The 15,954-nt window shown below is 48.9% G+C and overlaps 6 protein-coding genes across 6 annotated transcripts; 2 read left to right on the plus strand and 4 right to left on the minus strand.

Moving 5' to 3' along the window:
• Nucleotides 1-133: 133 nt before the first annotated feature.
• Nucleotides 134-1,487, minus strand: AUEXF2481DRAFT_45306 (uncharacterized protein). The gene is made up of 3 exons (XM_013483250.1): nucleotides 1,340-1,487; nucleotides 868-1,284; nucleotides 134-813 (listed from the first exon to the last, which is right to left on the minus strand). Exons 1-3 carry the CDS (start codon nucleotides 1,370-1,372, stop codon nucleotides 361-363), a joined length of 903 nt encoding a protein of 300 aa, XP_013338704.1. The 5' UTR covers nucleotides 1,373-1,487; the 3' UTR covers nucleotides 134-360.
• An 871-nt stretch (nucleotides 1,488-2,358) lies between these two features.
• AUEXF2481DRAFT_579126 (uncharacterized protein) lies at nucleotides 2,359-4,249 on the minus strand. Its single transcript, XM_013483259.1, has 2 exons — nucleotides 4,197-4,249; nucleotides 2,359-4,120 (listed from the first exon to the last, which is right to left on the minus strand). Exon 2 carries the CDS (start codon nucleotides 4,004-4,006, stop codon nucleotides 2,453-2,455), a length of 1,554 nt encoding a protein of 517 aa, XP_013338713.1. The 5' UTR covers nucleotides 4,007-4,120; nucleotides 4,197-4,249; the 3' UTR covers nucleotides 2,359-2,452.
• An 890-nt stretch (nucleotides 4,250-5,139) lies between these two features.
• Nucleotides 5,140-6,345, minus strand: AUEXF2481DRAFT_579268 (uncharacterized protein). The gene is made up of 4 exons (XM_013483260.1): nucleotides 6,321-6,345; nucleotides 5,966-6,254; nucleotides 5,837-5,892; nucleotides 5,140-5,781 (listed from the first exon to the last, which is right to left on the minus strand). Coding segments are annotated over exons 2-4 (663 nt in total). The 5' UTR covers nucleotides 5,967-6,254; nucleotides 6,321-6,345; the 3' UTR covers nucleotides 5,140-5,175.
• Nucleotides 6,346-6,497: 152 nt separating this feature from the next.
• AUEXF2481DRAFT_9633 (uncharacterized protein) lies at nucleotides 6,498-11,682 on the minus strand (the record flags this gene model as incomplete). The annotated part of the gene is made up of 16 exons (XM_013483244.1): nucleotides 6,498-7,104; nucleotides 7,155-7,235; nucleotides 7,291-7,781; nucleotides 7,836-7,909; nucleotides 7,965-8,029; nucleotides 8,090-8,140; nucleotides 8,192-8,263; nucleotides 8,317-8,428; nucleotides 8,502-8,834; nucleotides 8,884-9,046; nucleotides 9,106-9,926; nucleotides 9,976-10,209; nucleotides 10,269-10,548; nucleotides 10,597-10,814; nucleotides 10,876-11,407; nucleotides 11,458-11,682. 16 exons carry the CDS (start codon nucleotides 11,680-11,682, stop codon nucleotides 6,498-6,500), a joined length of 4,359 nt encoding a protein of 1,452 aa, XP_013338698.1.
• A 615-nt stretch (nucleotides 11,683-12,297) lies between these two features.
• On the plus strand, nucleotides 12,298-12,796 carry AUEXF2481DRAFT_84132 (uncharacterized protein; the record flags this gene model as incomplete). Its single annotated transcript, XM_013483256.1, has 2 exons — nucleotides 12,298-12,687; nucleotides 12,740-12,796. One exon carries the CDS (start codon nucleotides 12,298-12,300, stop codon nucleotides 12,685-12,687), a length of 390 nt encoding a protein of 129 aa, XP_013338710.1. The 3' UTR covers nucleotides 12,740-12,796.
• Nucleotides 12,797-13,146: 350 nt separating this feature from the next.
• On the plus strand, nucleotides 13,147-14,532 carry AUEXF2481DRAFT_45311 (uncharacterized protein). Its single transcript, XM_013483251.1, has 3 exons — nucleotides 13,147-13,455; nucleotides 13,511-14,236; nucleotides 14,260-14,532. Exons 1-3 carry the CDS (start codon nucleotides 13,359-13,361, stop codon nucleotides 14,421-14,423), a joined length of 987 nt encoding a protein of 328 aa, XP_013338705.1. The 5' UTR covers nucleotides 13,147-13,358; the 3' UTR covers nucleotides 14,424-14,532.
• The last annotated feature ends 1,422 nt before the right edge of the window (nucleotides 14,533-15,954 follow it).

The following is a 15,954-nucleotide window of genomic DNA, read 5'->3' on the forward strand; positions in this document are numbered from 1 at the left end:
ATCATACACCTCTTCGAAGCTGTTGCTACTTTTCCCGCATCAAACACCGGACTAAATCACGCACTACCGTTTGCGCCGTCCGACATACAGTTGACATGCGCTAAGGATCGAGTCTGGCTATGGTCAGGGTCACCCTGTTATCACTCAGAAACATAGTCGTAATTCCTATTTACGAGTTTGAATTGTGCTTCACTAGTACGAAAGATATTGCTCGACAAAACACCTCGCGTAAGCGCTGAAGATGATATTTACGAGTAATCGTGGCGGCCTCGTTAAGCTATTCATATGCAGCTGGGAGTATCGGATATGGACGCGCATTGTGATTGCTTGGTCTGGAACAACAGTCCACCCAAAAGACATTCAAGCCATCAGTCTACGGACAATCTCGTCCTCCGATTCTTCTTTTACACCCAACAACTCGGAATCCGATTCTCCTCTCGATGGAGCAACGATACAGCGGGCCTGACCAACATCAAACATCTGAGCCACAACGAGCTCCAAAACCCAGCCTCCTCTCCCGGCCTGGAACTTCTGCTTGCCGCTTAGGGTCAAGTCTTTGCTCTCCGCCCTTTGGACGTTCCACTGCTGTTCCGTGTTGCGTTGAAACGCTGCAAGAATCTTGTTCTGACTGGTTCGGATGGATCGCACTTTGAGGAAGCGGTTCGCGGTTGCCTCAGGATTATGCATCACGCCAACAACCGCTTGTCCGATACCTTGAAGTGTAGTACCGGTGAATTCTTCTGTTCCGGCATCGTAGATTAGAGCAGTTCGTGCCGGGATATTGAAGCCCATCAATGGGAACCTCTTCATTGCCTATTGTGTTGTGTGAACTAACAGTCGCAGCCAATCTCTTTGGCAAGGACTTACCCAGTCAATGGGGTTGCCAGTCGTGAGACCGGACCATGTAAATTGAGAATTTACCTCTGCTCTGGCTTGAGCATGAGACCATCCTTCACGGCGATGGGCATGTATCTCCCTGAACTCGGGAAACCCATTGAACTCAGGTCCCCAGCCGAAGTCGTCGATGATGAAGCGATATACGCCGGCAGCTTCAGCGGCGTCGATGAGATCGACTTGATGCTTGATACCACCAGGACCTACGACACAGACGACAGCGTCATGCCCGACAAACGCGCCGGTGAGCTCAGCTACGGTGTATTCAGTCCGGATGACACGTATATCAGTGGGATGTGAAGTTGTCGACTGCGGTCTTGTTATGATGGTAACGTCGAAACCCGCTTGGACGAGCGCTGTTGTGATTGGTCTTCCAAAGTTTCCCGAAGCCGGTGAGGTTGTCAGTATGGTTCTATGTGTGCAAATATCACAACGCAACACTCACGCCGACGATGGCAATCTTCTTGATAACAACCATCGTTGGTGATTGGCTCGTCGAAGAAGTTTGATGCAGACTGAAGGGAGGCTGGCAAAGAGTGCGTGTCGTAAATATCTACCTGCCTGCCTACAAATTGAAGGCTCCTGTCTGGGTCCACAAGAAAGTCTGGGGTCCTTCCGTCAGCTGTCCTTGTGTCGGAGCATGGGCGCTGTGTCCACTTCGAGTTCCACACTTCACCGCCACTATCACAAAAGCGTAGTGCAGCATGCGCTGCGCACTGACACCCTGTTGTTAAAGCAAAACTAAAGTGGATACTCGACATTAGCGTATATCGTTTGGACACATATGCACGGCTGATTGGATCAAATCCTCTGACCTGGACAACCGTCGGGCATCACGACTCACGGACCTATGCCAGAGTCAAGCAGCTTATTGCAGCTTACAGGTCTCTACAGTATATAAGGTAAAAGAACCACGGCCGCTGGAAGCTCTGATTCGCCCGGCAAATGTATTCAATTCTTCTGCCAGCAATAGTCGTGAGCCAATGTCTCCTCAATCAAATTGCATGATCGTGATGTCTCTCATTTTGTGGAATTGGGTCAGAGATCTGGCTCCGAAGTGGCAGGTTCAAGCGACTCACCCTATAAGCTCTCTGTCCAAGGATATCAAAGCTTGTCGACTGCCTTGTTTCCGTTCCGAGCACAAATTGACGCACGGTCGCCGAAGGCTGACGATCTCCGAACAAGGGTTCGGACCGACGGGTTCGGAGGTCGGCAGACCAAGAGGGGTCATGATTAGGGTCTCGGCTATGGCGTTCTAGTCCTCCACGCATCCTAGGTAGGTTCTGCATCCGACAGATGGTTTGAGCTTCGAACACGGCTTGTATCTGCAACTTTGGCAAGTCTTGTCGTCGGTCAGAGATTCTCGCCATGCAAGACACCGGACCTGACGCTAACCCTCGAGTATGATTTGGGGCTGAAGTTGAGCCCTGCAGAGAAAAATCGAGCGAACAGGCCACGGTACTGGAAAGATAATGGGGATACGGTCTCTGTCGATGTCATACTCTTGATACATTGGAACACGCTCTGTCTCTTGAGAAGATGATCCTCTGACCCATGCCTAAAAAGTTCCATTTTTGGCGACGAATAACTTCCTTACGTGGTTCATCTTCTCACGAACCGACGCACTCACGCTTACCGTTTGTTCCCCTTCGTTATAAGCCATGCTACGCACCAGATTAGCCAGACTAGACCTCGTCGCTTCAGGAAACGTCTCCAAAGTGGTGATGATCAAGTGTAGCTGTGCCTCTATCTGGTTGAGCATGTGGAGCAGAACCTCCATCGAGATATGTACTCTCAAATCAAAGTGGCCGGAGCACTTGAGATTGTCCAGCTGGAAGAGCGGAAGGAGCGCTGTGAGAGATGACTTGGTCTGGCTCTTTTGAACCAGCACTTCCTTGATGCCGTCAAACACGCGCTCGTAAGCCTGTAAGATCGTGCTGTAGGCGGCAACCATAGTCATGAGGGCCGGCAGACCAGGGCAACCTGTCGATGTCGAGCCCAAGGACGACTGAGCGAACTCGCAAGGTTGTCTTCTTGAGCTAGATGGACCCGTTTGGGATGTAGCGTTTGTTATTTGACGCGGACGTGCCGAGGATGAGACTTCAGAAAGGAGGGTCGTATACTGTTCGAGCTTTCCGATGAGCCTGCTGATTTGACAGCTGTCACGGCTATTTCGAGCCGTTCCCTGACGTTCGACCGGCTCTGATAGGATATCGTTGAATATGGATGATATGAGCTCTGTCAATCTAGTTGACAGATCAATCCCAGGGCGCTGTACAGCTGGTGCTGACCGAGGGCTAGTTGGCTCTTCGGGGAATGTCACTGAGGTCTCATCATGCGAGACATCCTGAGCGGCAGAGTTACCATGAGAGTGTGCTTGTCCATGCTGACCAGGCCTACCAGCAAGACTGGAACCATGATCAGATGACCTTTGGATATCAAAGTTGAAGCCAGAATTGTTTGGTGCTAGTATGTCGGCCCAGTCTGAATCCATATAGTTCTGGTCGAACAAGAGGTGTACAGGGTCGAAATACCCTGCGTCCACTCCCGCCAATCCTGGAGGCTGCGATGTGTCCATGGTGGTATCATCAGGAGAACCGATTTTGGAAGGCGGTCCCAATGCCATTGGCATCTGCACGAAGGTCCTAGAGACAACTGTGGTGTCGGGATTACCTGATGAGACTGTGCTCGGCTTATGCGGAGCAGAGCCGTTACTCGACCTCGCGGGCGTGAGCAGTCTGGGCTCTTCGTAGTCCCGCATCTCAACTTCGTTCTCGGCGTCATCATCGCTTTCGTCGCCGTCGTGACTGCCGTCGTCCGTATCAGCCCGCGATCCGACTCTAGCCCTGGCTGGTCTCCCTCTGCGAGTTCTGTGCTGGCTCCGATCGATACGCGGGGGCTGGGTGCTTGTAGTACATTCGGCCCGAGCTTTTAGACAGCGGCGGCAGGGTGCACTCCTCAGTGGCTCTTCAAGGGAGGCTCGGAGACGCTCACAACGGAGTTTCTGGCCCCTGCAGCGGTCGCACGCAAACCTGCGAACGTCGTCTTCAATCAGGCTTTGGCGATCTTGCCTCAAGACGGCTTCATAGGCGGCGACAGCGGCATCGGTCATTGTGCTGAATGTAAAGTTAGATCCGTGCTGTTCGTGCAGCGAGGCGTCCTACATGTTTTGATGGAAATTCTCCTGTCAGTTGCAAACGTGGTGTTGGGTGGCAGGCAATGGATTCTTGAGTAAATAATACAACAGTAGTTAGTAGACTTATCACGATTCCCCACTCTGCTCAAGGATTGTTGACCCCTACCAGATCTGCATAGTTTTCGACTACTAGATCCTTCGCGTCAACTGAAGAGGTCTATCGAGGTTCAATGCCTAACCAGAAGCTGACGTGTTTGGTGATGATAGGGTAAATGGAGTCTAGATTGCTGCATGGTGACTGCAGAACGCTTTCAGCAGACCCACGAATAGGCACTATGCGAGCGACAGGTGAGCTGATTGCTGATTCGCGTAAAGATTCTGGCAACAATGCTTGTGAAGAAGCTGGCGGTGCAATTCGACCGGTCAATGTATTTTGCGCATACTGGCTTCAACAAGAACATACAGTCGGCAATTACGACACTTCCTATACGAGCGTTGAGGCACGAGCGTAAAAAGTCGAATGCCGAAGCCCGCCCGTCTCACGCTTGGCTATGCGCTGAAAATTTCAAGCTACACCCTCAATATGTTCGAATATGAAGACATTGGGCTAGCCAAAGCTTCGTGTAGAGCGTCTGGATCACCGGATCATCTATACAAGACTTTATTCGAGACTTTATTCTTGGCCAATGTACAAGAACAGCTCTACTATATGTAACTGCATAATATGATCTGCGCGTAGCAGGAGTTCGTGCCCCACCGCCTATGCGGTCCGATTCTTGTAGGATTCATGTTGAGCGCGGGTAAACCTCCACAAGCTAATTGGCCGAGTGGGGTTTGAAGGATTTCTGCTGCTACTAGCGTGTCGCTTTACAAGACAAGCAAGGCACATGCAATTTGAAGCAATACAGCCAAGAGTTGTTGCTTCATCGTGCCTTCGAGTTGGGATCGCGAGCACATCGGCAGAATTCTTCCCAACTTTCTGCACGGCCTTCAAAGGATTGAAGATTCGTTGTTTTACACGAGCAAGAGTGGAGCCCTGGATTTTGGCAATTTATTGCTTTGGACTTCTTTGAGCCCTCCTGGTCGGAGACTAAAGCTCGTATCTGTTGCTACTTGGAACCAAATCCTCCGCAAGCTTCAATCGTTCAAGTGAGCTCGTTCGCTATTCCACACTGTTGGATACGCTCAAGACCTTGTACTCGTTTGACCTCCGCCGTTGCGCGTACCTCTTCGTCAATTGGCAACAGTCCGCTGGCCTCAAACAAGACTTCGGGGCTGACGGTGATTCGTCCAGCCTTGAAGACCACTTTCATAAGGGCCGTCGCGCAAACCTCTAGCTTCCCCTTTTTCTCCGCAATGAATTCTGTTCTAATGTACATCCACTTTCGATCCCATGATAGGATACTCGTCTCCATTTGATATAGCTGATAGGGTGCGATTTCTCGTTGGTAGTTTGTTGTCGACGCGCATAATACTGGGAACACCTTTCCTTTGAGCTCCGGTGCTCCAGGAGCGCGCGGCGCATGTCCCTTGGATAAGCGTGCCATGCCACTGCTCAATAGTCGCAGAATCATGTCGGAGCGGGCAATGTCGAGATCGGAATAGTATGATGCATTGGATTTATGACCCATGAAGTCACACTCCCACATTGGCGAGCGGGAACTTGTGGTAAAGGTGCTGAAGATCGAGTGTTGGGTCTTATGGGCATTAGCGAATGACCCATGCATGATCATCTTGCTGAAGATTCGGATCTATACTTGTCAGCAGGGGCATGAGCTCCATTGTCGTTGGACCAAACTCGCTTACATGCCAGACCAAGGGAAGTACTTTCCAATTTGACACTGCCAAACAGATCAGGCCCACTATCCAGGGCCTCGAGATACTGATTGTGTCGGAAACCATTTGGCCGAGGATTGGTGGAAGAATGAGGGCTGCTGCCAAGATAAGTATCACGATGATCAGAGACCAATCCATGATAAGTGTACAAGGCTAGAGACTCTCCCGTCAGAGCAAATATATCCCAACCGGACCGAGACCTTCAACTCAGGTTTGATTGCCCACAGCTGATGTCCGAGGAGATGTCCGGCGAGATGTCCGATATGAAGGTCTCCGAGAAGGTCTCAAATTTCATCGTGGCTGTTACGCGGCTAACAGGCATGGTTCGGAGGCAGTACTGGTACGATATTAGTTGTCCGTCACTTGGACGCCTTAAGGGTCACAGTCACTGCGATATCGCAGTCAGTCATTGCAATCGGTAGGATGTGCACTGAGTTGACTCTGGGAGACATGCATGTGATGCGCATTGAGCATAGCTCAAGCTGAGATACAAGGGTCGATGTGAGATGCTCTTCTAGCTAGCTCGCCGACGGCTGTGGCTGTTTGTATTGTTTCTACTATGTCTTGATTCCTGGACAGTGTGAGCGAGTTGGCAAGCCTTCGTCGCGAGTATCTGCGTAGCGCCGGACACTCAACGAGATTCGCCACCGCCGCTGATGTAGAGTTTTCGGAATTGGGAGCCAGAACCCTCCTTGAGCAATTCTTTGGGATCTCCAGTCTCAATCACAAGGCCTGCGTCCAGCACTACTACCAGATCTGCATCTTTGATCGTGTCGATTCGATGAGCGATTGTTATGATTGTCCTCCCAGAGAACTCTTCGCGGATGATACGCTGCATGAGCTCGTCACTCGCCGCATCAACATTGCTGGTAGCTTCATCGAGAACAAGGATTCGACCTTCTGACAGGATCGCCCTCGCCAAAGCGAACAGCTGTTGCTGGCCTTGGCTCAATGGTTGCTCCTTCATGTGTGCATCTAACCCACCTCTCGAGGAGATCAATTCCCACAGCTGGACTTTCTCGAAAGCGGAGATGATCTGATCATCGGACATCGTCGACATGAGATCTATGTTTCTCCGAACGCTTTCGTTGAGGATGAAAGGATCCTGGCAAATTGTTACGACCCGCTCACGCAGGAGATTGCGAGGAACGCTCTGAATATCGACATCATCAATGGAGATCGTGCCGCTTTGTATCTCGAGAAGACGTAGCAGCGTAAGGAGTAGCGAGCTCTTTCCACTACAAGAAAAATCAGTATCAACTTGGATTATCATGCTTATGTTACTGACCTTCCAGTTCGACCGCAAATGCCTAACTTCTGACCAGCTTTGACGTCAATACTGACACCCTTGAGAACCTGACTCGAATCGCTGCATGTGTGTCAGACGTCCATACGCGCAACATTGGAGGGCGTATGAGACTCACTTGTAAGAAGCAACCACCTCTTTAAAGCTAATAGCGCCTTGTGCTGGCCAAGCTGGGCCTGGGTCGAAGCTTTCGTGTGGTTGATGCTCAGGCAAAACCGTCGCTTCGAAACTCTTCAATCGTGCGATACCTCCAAGGGAAGTCTCTAATTGAGTCCAGGCATCTACCACCACTCGCAACGACTGACTGAAGCCAAGAATATTGTTGAGGGCAAGACTTATGGCTGCCGCGCTGGATTGGCTGGGCAGTCGCACCGCTAGGGTAACGACGATGACTGCCATGGCCGCCACGATCAGATCTAGTACCAGATTCAACCATCTCTGGATGCAAAAGAGGTGATAGTATGGCTTTTGAGAACGATCAAGACGATCGATGTTTAGATCAGCCACGGTGGATTCCCAACCAAGTGCCCGAATGGTGATGGTGCCAGAAAGTGTCTCCATGAAGTTGGTGTAGACTGCGCTTCGTCCCTCGAGATCAAGGAATCTCATCTGCCTGGAAGTAAGTAGGTAAATTTTTTGTAGCACATATACCGAAAGTAGAACAAAGGGTATCGTTGCTGCCATGTATGATGATCCCATGCAGATAAGAGCAAGTTGGGCTACCGTCATACATAGCTCTGCGATATAGCTTATCAGCAAGTTTTTCACCATGGTCAAGCAAGCGACACTCACGGATAAGTACTCTTCCCAGCGATAGCGGCAAGACGCGGTCAACTAGACCTATATCTTGGCTAAACCTACATGCCCGGTCAGCGAGTCTCCAGTAATAGGTACAGATCCAGCTCTAGCCCTTATACCTGTTGATGATAGTCCCTGCGTCTGTGTTCGAGAAGAACGAGATGGGTGCACTGCACGTGGTTAGTGATCAGGCTCGACGCACAGTTGTAGGGTGGACAGACTTGAGTGTGGTCTTGAGCATTGTCGTGTGTAGTGTCTTCGATGATTTGGGAGAAATGTAGACAAGCATCCATCTACAGCGCAAGTCAGTATTGATTCATGTTCAATCTGGATGACAAGATCGTACGCCAAAGTGACCATGCGGAAAGTCCAGGCGAGTAAGGCCAGGATTATGTAGACACTGATGTAACGCGCAAAGTTAGGATGGTCGTCCTCTGACCACCAGGCGAGCCAGACCTCTGATATACCATCGAACGTTAGCACATATAGGCTCTGGAAATGCGGCGAGATCGCTTCAAGCGCTTGACGTACGAGGGAAGTACGAAGTGAACACAAAGACGGCCGAGAAGAGGATGAAGATCGCCAGGGCCCAGTATCCCGCTGATCTGAAGTAATACATGTACACTGCAATGTCACCAGTTCTGCGGGTTAAGTCACTGATATCATTAGCAGAAGGGCCACGCACAGCCTTCGAAGTAGTCTGTGGTGGACCCGCCTGTTCTGTCCTTTCAGCCGAGAGCAGATTTAGTACGTCGTCATTCGAGACTCCATGGATTCCGCGGAGTGTCTCTAGGTTGCCTTGTCTCTCGACCGACCCGTCTTTGCGTAGAACGATGATTTGATCCGCTACAGTAAGAGGCATTGCTAGCGAATGTCAGCAGAAAGCCATAAGGTACTGAACAGTCATACATACGAGAATGAGTGGCGATGACTGCGGTGGTGTTCGTGCCGCGAAGTAGACCTGCCTTTCCGAAAAGCCTTGTAATAATGGTCGACTCAGTGCTGGTGTCGAGCGCGCTGAACACATCATCAAGAACGAGAATACTGTTGCGACTGTAGACCGCTCTGGCAAGAGCCTGCGAAAGATCAATCACTTTGACACTTGGTCATTGAAGGTTGTGTGGCATCGACTTACTATACGCTGCTTTTGACCTCCACTCAGCGTTATGCCACCGCTTCCAGCAACGGTAGAATCACCGTCAGAGAGTAGCTCGAAGTCTCGAGTGAGCGCGCATGCACTAATTACCTTTGCGTACCAACTTTCGTTGACAGCTTGGTTGATGGCCAGCCCTGTGATGATCTGGCGCAATGACGTGTTTGGGATCCAGGGCTCCTGCGCACAGTATCCAGCTAATCTGCTTCTGACCGAGATTGAACCCTGTTCAGGACGTATCTCACCGAGGATGGCTTTCAGAAGGGTAGTCTTGCCGCATCCAACGGGGCCGGCGATTACGACTATCTGACCCCGAGCAAGACCAATATTGACGCCAGAGACGGACACTTTGCAGTCTGTGGATGGTCTGACCGTACAATCTCGCACTGTCAGCTCGAAAGAACAAGAGTCGTCTGCTACAGTGGACACTGAGTGCGCTGGTGGTTCCCCATGAGCGACGATAGGTCGAACATCTCCAAGCAAGATGCCTGCAGTGCCAGAGAACCCATCTCTGGCTGGATCATCGGAGGTCTTACTCCTCTCAGTTTCCTCGGACGTGTGTCTTGTTCCTGACCGGCGAACATCATCGCGGGATGAAGTGAGCAGGAACTTCTCGATTCTCTTGAAACAACCCAGACAAGCTGCCGTGTCTGTGATTGCGGTGAGGAGCATTGAGGCAGGTTGCGTAGTCAGAGTAAGGATCGACAGAGAAGTAAAGGCTTTATTGGTGGTAAGCTGGTTAGTTGACTGCGCAGAAAATGCGACAAAGATCAGAACTGGTGACCAAATGGGCGGTGTAAATGCTGGGAAGTGTGAGCGGGATCCCTGAAATAGCGAGAGAACGGTCGGTACCAATCATGTTGGTGAAGACTATCAGCCATCGGAAGCCACTGGCGGAGTGTATCTCGTCGATACGGAGGTTCTGGATCAGACCAGACATAGCTCCGGACAGTCCCATCATCTTGATAGTCTTGATGGAGCTTAGCATAGAAGCAGTGGCTCCGATTCGTTTCTGCACGGCACCGTTCCAGATTTTCTGCTTGCCACTGACAAATTTTGCCAAGCGTGTATTGAGCAGGGCGCAGCCTGAAAACACGAGTTAGCCTCTCTGGAACTTGGATAGCATAGTCACTTTGACAACCTACCAACGATGAGAACGATAGGTAGGACAGCAATCCAGCCTAACTGTTCAGCCAGCAGCCAGATACCTATGGCAACCTCTAAAGTTCTTGCCCAGACCTCATTCATGTTTTGTAGACTCACGGCAATGCGATCAATGTCGGTGCTCATCAAAGTCAAGGCCGCAGAGTCATCAAAAACGCCGTCCTGCACAACTAGCGTCTTGTTCGATATCAAGCGAGTAAGTGCGCCTCTCAGCATTGTCATGACCCGATAAAGTTGATGCATATTACGAACAGTGCATATCTGTAATAAGTGAGCTAAAGATATTCCGCAATGTCGAGCCATACTTACCGCGATCCCTAGGTAGATGATGGCAGCAGCTGCGATCAAGCCCAGACTCGTGTTATACGTTTCTTCCGACTCTGATTGCGTCAAGAATTTGATCAGTCTACTGATCAGGAACGGCTGTGCGAAGTTAAATCCGATCAAGGCCATGCGAGGGGGAACGACAAGCAGCAGCTCCCAGCGGAACTCCTTTGCACATGTGTAAACAAGGGAAGCAGATTTCGCTACAAACATGTAGTTCAGTCAGCCCCGAACTACACAAAATTTTGTAGCGCTCGAACTTACCTCTTTTATCCCAGGCTTCCTGTAAACGGCTCCCTAGCTTCTCAGACGACAGCTCTGAGTCCAAGTCAAAAAGGTCGGGAAGATTTATGAGCCCTTTGATTCCTTTCAAGAAGAGCGGATTCAGCCACCAGAGAAACGTGCGACTCAAAACACCATTGATCGCTTCGGGACAGTAGTTTCTGTACGGAGCAATAAGGATTCTGCGCTTTGGCCAACTTTCCGCTACGAGCAGTGTTGCTTTTGTTACTATCGTAGCGGTGAAAACACTGGCGATAGCATCAAGATCATGACGAAGAAAAAGTGTACGACTTTGTGGTATGTCGAAGACCAATGTGGCAAGTAGATATAGACACAGCAGTGTCGAAGGTCGAACAGCTCTGGTGTGTTCCAGATAAGAAACGTACGATATCACAACGGCATCCAAAAAGGCCAAAGTAGTAGCGGGCAAGGACAGTTGAGTGGCTGAATCCAACTGTCTCGCCCATAGACCAAGGAGGGTAGCATGTAGTATGACTAGGACAGTTGTAAGGACCTTCGCCTCATGTCAGCATAAGAGTTCCGCAGACCACTCTATCTACTCACCGTCTTGACCACGTCGGGTCGTCGCTTTCGGACGACTCTGACATTCGATATTTGGAGATGGTACAAACGAAGTGGCACCAGTAGAAGGAACAGGATGGACGGCCCAGCTGATAGAATGGACTGTTCGAATAGCAGTGTGAAATCAAAACCACCTCGACAATGGCCGGAGAAACCAGGACCAAAAGAGCGATCAAGAGCAGGCCTACAGTCAGGCTGTACTAACATTGGATTAGTGGTAGTATTATCCATATTCCAGATCCAGCGCTATCAAAAGTAGGTCGTAACTGCAAAGTTTGTTGTGGTGTAGCAAGATTCAGAGAGGAAGGCCCTGATGCGACAGGGACAACTGTGTAAGGTGAGAACGACTAGCGCGTCGTAGGATTCAGGACTGATTGTCACCGACTTGATTGATCTTCGTCCGCTGCATTGGAATCACAGACCAAGTCTGATGCGCCTAGGCTCTAGTCCGCTTTTGATCAGACAATTATGTGGGTCGGTCCGAGGGGTTGTTTATTAGCGAAGCGCCCGATGTGACCAATCATGGCCAAGCTCATTATTGTATGCGGAGACATGGACCCCGGCACCAAGCGGTCACCTCCATCTCCGATACAGAATCTCAACAGACAGGATGCACTGGCAGCTGTAACAAAAATATGGTCGACGACAAGCCCACGGTGTCCGAATTCGGAGGCCCGGTCATCCGAACAGCGCGTCGCTTGACGAGATGCGTATAAAGGACCATCACTCATCGATCCCAAGGTCCTGGAGTGTGCATTACATTTTCCTTGAGGACCCAATTGTCACCAGTCTTTAACACAAGCCTCATACCCTCTTCACACGATGGCTCGATCCAAGCTCCTATCCACTGCCTACAAGTTGATTGACGGTTTTAACGCCTGGGACGAGGATCTCATCTTCGGTTGTCGTACTGAAGACTGCCGTCATCAGTTCTGGCCCCCACGCACACCCGATGCCCAAGGGAGCGACAACGCCGAGGCACGTCAACATTTCCTGGATACCAAAGACATCTTCAAAAATTTCCACGTCGACGTTTTGGAGACTGCCGAAGACCCAGAAAAGCATCGTGTTGTCATGTTTGCCCACGCCGAGATGGACACTGCCGCTGGTGGAAAGATCCTGGACTACATTCTCCTGATCGATGTGGACGACACGAACGACAAAATCAAGCGTATTCTCCAATCCACTCAAACTAAGGACAAGCCCGCATGAGTGAGTTGCATCAAAAGCCTGGACTAGATCTTAACTAAACGATGGATGAAAGGCATATCAACGTAGTTGGCAAGCACTCATCACTTTGACCGGTCTCGTTTTATCTCCATAGCACTTGCCAAATCGAACTTGTGCCTACCTTCCGTTGTGTAATCATATGTGTCGGACTTCCTATATTACCCGCTGCATTGGAGATTGAGTCAACTTATGCATTGTAGAGTGATCATGTGATGAACACGCACTGGTTGAGGATGAATACTATTGCAGCGCATCTTGACAGCCTTGGACAAGATATCTACGGCAACAGTCTGTAACCAGAGTGATGCAACACGCGTTGTGTGGCCGAGACATGATGTGTTGATTCAGCTCGGGATGGAGCAACTCACTCCAGCTGTTCTACGACGCTCAGAAAGAAATGCAGCGTGCCATTGTGCCCGAGTCGGACCTCCGAAACACCTCATCCGATCACGCAGTTTGACACACGCCGATTAGTACAGCTTTTGCGAAATCAAGCAGTGTGACACGGTGTGGCGATCTTGGAATCAAGGCACTGGAGGAAACTTTACGAGCGGGCTTCGACGAGCTACAAAGCATAATCACTCGGATGCGAAGTTTGGTCCTCATATCAACCCTATCGACCAGCGAAACTGTACTGCGCAGGCTTCGTGACGATGGCTGATAATTCTGGCCGTGATCAGGTACGGCGAGTCAAGGTATTGTGCCTACATGGCAAGGGTACAAGTGCCGCCATCTTGGAAGCACAAACAGGTGAACCATACTCTATACCGCCCGTACGTGAGCCAGATCGCTAAGTGAAGATCAGCCAGACTACGCCACTGTATCCAAGACTCAGACACAGGGCTGGATGTGACTTTCGACTTCGTGAATGCCCCTTTCCGATCCGAACCCGCGCCTCCTGTCGACCACTTCTATCCCGGTCCATTCTTCTCCTTCTACACCTCCTCGACTACACGATCTCTCGGCGCATCCCATGCGTGGCTCTTGGACCTTATTGAGAGGCAAGGGCCTTACGACGGCGTGATCGGGTTTTCTCAGGGGTGTGCATTGGTAGGGTCGCTACTGCTTCGTGTCCAGCGCGTCCACGCCGATCAAGCTTTGCACAAAAGCTCCTGGCCTGAAGCGCTGTTCAAATTTGCCATCTTCATTTGTGGGGGATTGCCCTTATCCTTTCTCGAACAGCAAGGCTATAATGTGTCTGAAGAAGCGAAAATCCTCGACGAGCAGTCGGCGCAAGCTCTTACGCGTCAAGCATCCTGGTCCGCTTTCCTCGAGAAAGGTACCGCAAGATGGAAAAACGACAACACGGACGAGAAAGTCACGTTCGATCGGAACAGTTGTGTCGTATCATCGGTTGGCCAGCTACTGGTCTCTACTACTATCTCTGGCCTCGATTGTGACCAGATGGTTCCTGAGCATCTGATTCAAATACCCACTGTACACATATACGGCGCCCGGGATCCGCGGATGCTTGCTTCTCTACAGCTCGCGAGGTTCTGTAGGAGCGATCGAAGAAAGGTCTATGGGCACAGTGGCGGGCATGATTTGCCGAAGAACAAGGAGGAGAATGGAACGATGGCTCGACTATCAATTTGGGCGCTGAGAGAGTCTATGATCGTTTGAGAAGATCGGCTTGTTACCTAAGTAGGCAGCTAGGTGCAAGCTTGTTAGTGGACAGTAGACTAAGGGCGGTAACTATATACATTTCTATCATCTGATGCGGGTTAGTGATAAATTCATGCAAGCTTGTTTGCATGGTCAGTTGCCACGCGTCTGTAGTCGGAGTTTCTAATGGACGATTAAAGGCAGTGAACTATAGACCTCTACGAATCCATATGTGTCTGCTAAGTACCTCGAAAGATCAGTAGACCTAGTAAGCGCGGTTATACTTCGTATACGTAGCGTATAGCTTTACTATAATAGTTCCTCTTTCTTCGATATAGTCGGCGGGTCTTTTACGACGTTTAGTACTATTATCTTTAGGTATAGCGGAAAGAGGCTATTACTTACTAAGAAAGAGTTTAGCGATAATAGTCGGTTATATACGTTAGCGTTAGGACGACGCTAGTACGGAAGGGAGATAGTATTACGATCCTACTAATAATAGGGTCGTATAGCCTACTCTATTATTCCCCGTACCTTAGTAGAATAGAGCACTTTATATAACTACGCTATCTACTCTACTTTACTCTACTACTCTACTCTATAGAGTATAATAGAGTATATAGAGTAATATATATACACTTATTATCTATTAAGTATATAAGTAGGTAGGACGACCTTAGGTAGTCCTACGTTTAACTTAATTAGTTATTCTAATAGTCCCTTTAGTATATACTACTTTATATACTACCTACTTTACTTCGCTTAATACTCCGCTTTATAAGTCTAACTCTATAACTAGTTATTCTTCCTAAGAATAGTTAGCTATAATACGAAAGTATATACTAAGATACTAATAATAGAGCATTTCTACTTTAATTAGCTCTAATTCTTCGGGAACGACCGTTATATAGGCTATAGTAAGCCTTTATATTACTATTACGATCTTTACCTAAGAAACTACCTAGGCGATTTCGAGGCTCGACTATATTATAGAAACGTATAAGTTAAATAGTGCCTCCCTTTTAAGGTTAATAAAGAGGACGTAAGTAAATAGACCTACGTAGTTAAGATATAAAAGAGAATCTTAATTAATATAATTCGCGACCTTAAATCGCGGTTACTCTCTAGCGCCTATAAATATATATATCTATATAATTTAACGACTATATTATCTAGGTTATCTATTTTAGCTCTAGGATAGTAACTACTATTCTAGGAATTAAGTATCCCTATTTCCGCTTAAGCACTAAAAGTTATATAATAGCGCTTACTACTTAGCTTAAATATCGAAGATCGATATTATTAAAAAATTAAAGTTTCGTAAAGAGACGTATTAGGTATATAAGAGGGAAATTTTACTTACGAAACGTATCTTTAAACTTATATTAGAAGATACGATATAAAGGGAAGCCGCGATTTAAAACGTAATAATATCGTTTTAGGACTACTACCTAACCTTATAACGCCGTTAGACGTTAAGCCCTATACGATATTCGGAAATTTAATAGAACCTAAGTAGAGTATTAGCTAATACTATAACGATATAATCTTTAATCTACTAGAAGTATATCTATATTAAGGTATAGTCGTTATACCGAGTAAGAGAAGGGTTATAGTAGAGGGGGCGTAAACGTTAGTACTCTA

Source organism: Aureobasidium subglaciale (assembly GCF_000721755.1).
Source record: "Aureobasidium subglaciale EXF-2481 unplaced genomic scaffold scaffold_48, whole genome shotgun sequence".
Lineage (NCBI taxonomy): Eukaryota > Fungi > Ascomycota > Dothideomycetes > Dothideales > Saccotheciaceae > Aureobasidium > Aureobasidium subglaciale.

What these genes read in the sequence shown, in the direction of transcription:
- AUEXF2481DRAFT_45311 (XM_013483251.1), top strand. Translation starts at nt 13,359, where the DNA reads ATGGCTGATAATTCTGGCCGTGATCAGGTACGGCGAGTCAAGGTATTG. An exon ending in CATCTTGGAAGCACAAACAG is followed by an intron (nt 13,456 to 13,510) that starts GTGAACCATACT and finishes AGTGAAGATCAG; the next exon opens with CCAGACTACGCCACTGTATC.
- AUEXF2481DRAFT_45306 (XM_013483250.1), bottom strand. Translation starts at nt 1,372, where the DNA reads ATGGTTGTTATCAAGAAGATTGCCATCGTCGGC. An exon ending in AGAAGATTGCCATCGTCGGC is followed by an intron (nt 1,285 to 1,339) that starts GTGAGTGTTGCG and finishes ACAACCTCACCG; the next exon opens with GCTTCGGGAAACTTTGGAAG. An exon ending in CTGGCAACCCCATTGACTGG is followed by an intron (nt 814 to 867) that starts GTAAGTCCTTGC and finishes ACAACACAATAG; the next exon opens with GCAATGAAGAGGTTCCCATT.
- AUEXF2481DRAFT_579126 (XM_013483259.1), bottom strand. Translation starts at nt 4,006, where the DNA reads ATGACCGATGCCGCTGTCGCCGCCTATGAAGCCGTCTTGAGGCAAGAT.
- AUEXF2481DRAFT_579268 (XM_013483260.1), bottom strand. An exon ending in TACTTCCCTTGGTCTGGCAT is followed by an intron (nt 5,782 to 5,836) that starts GTAAGCGAGTTT and finishes TGACAAGTATAG; the next exon opens with ATCCGAATCTTCAGCAAGAT.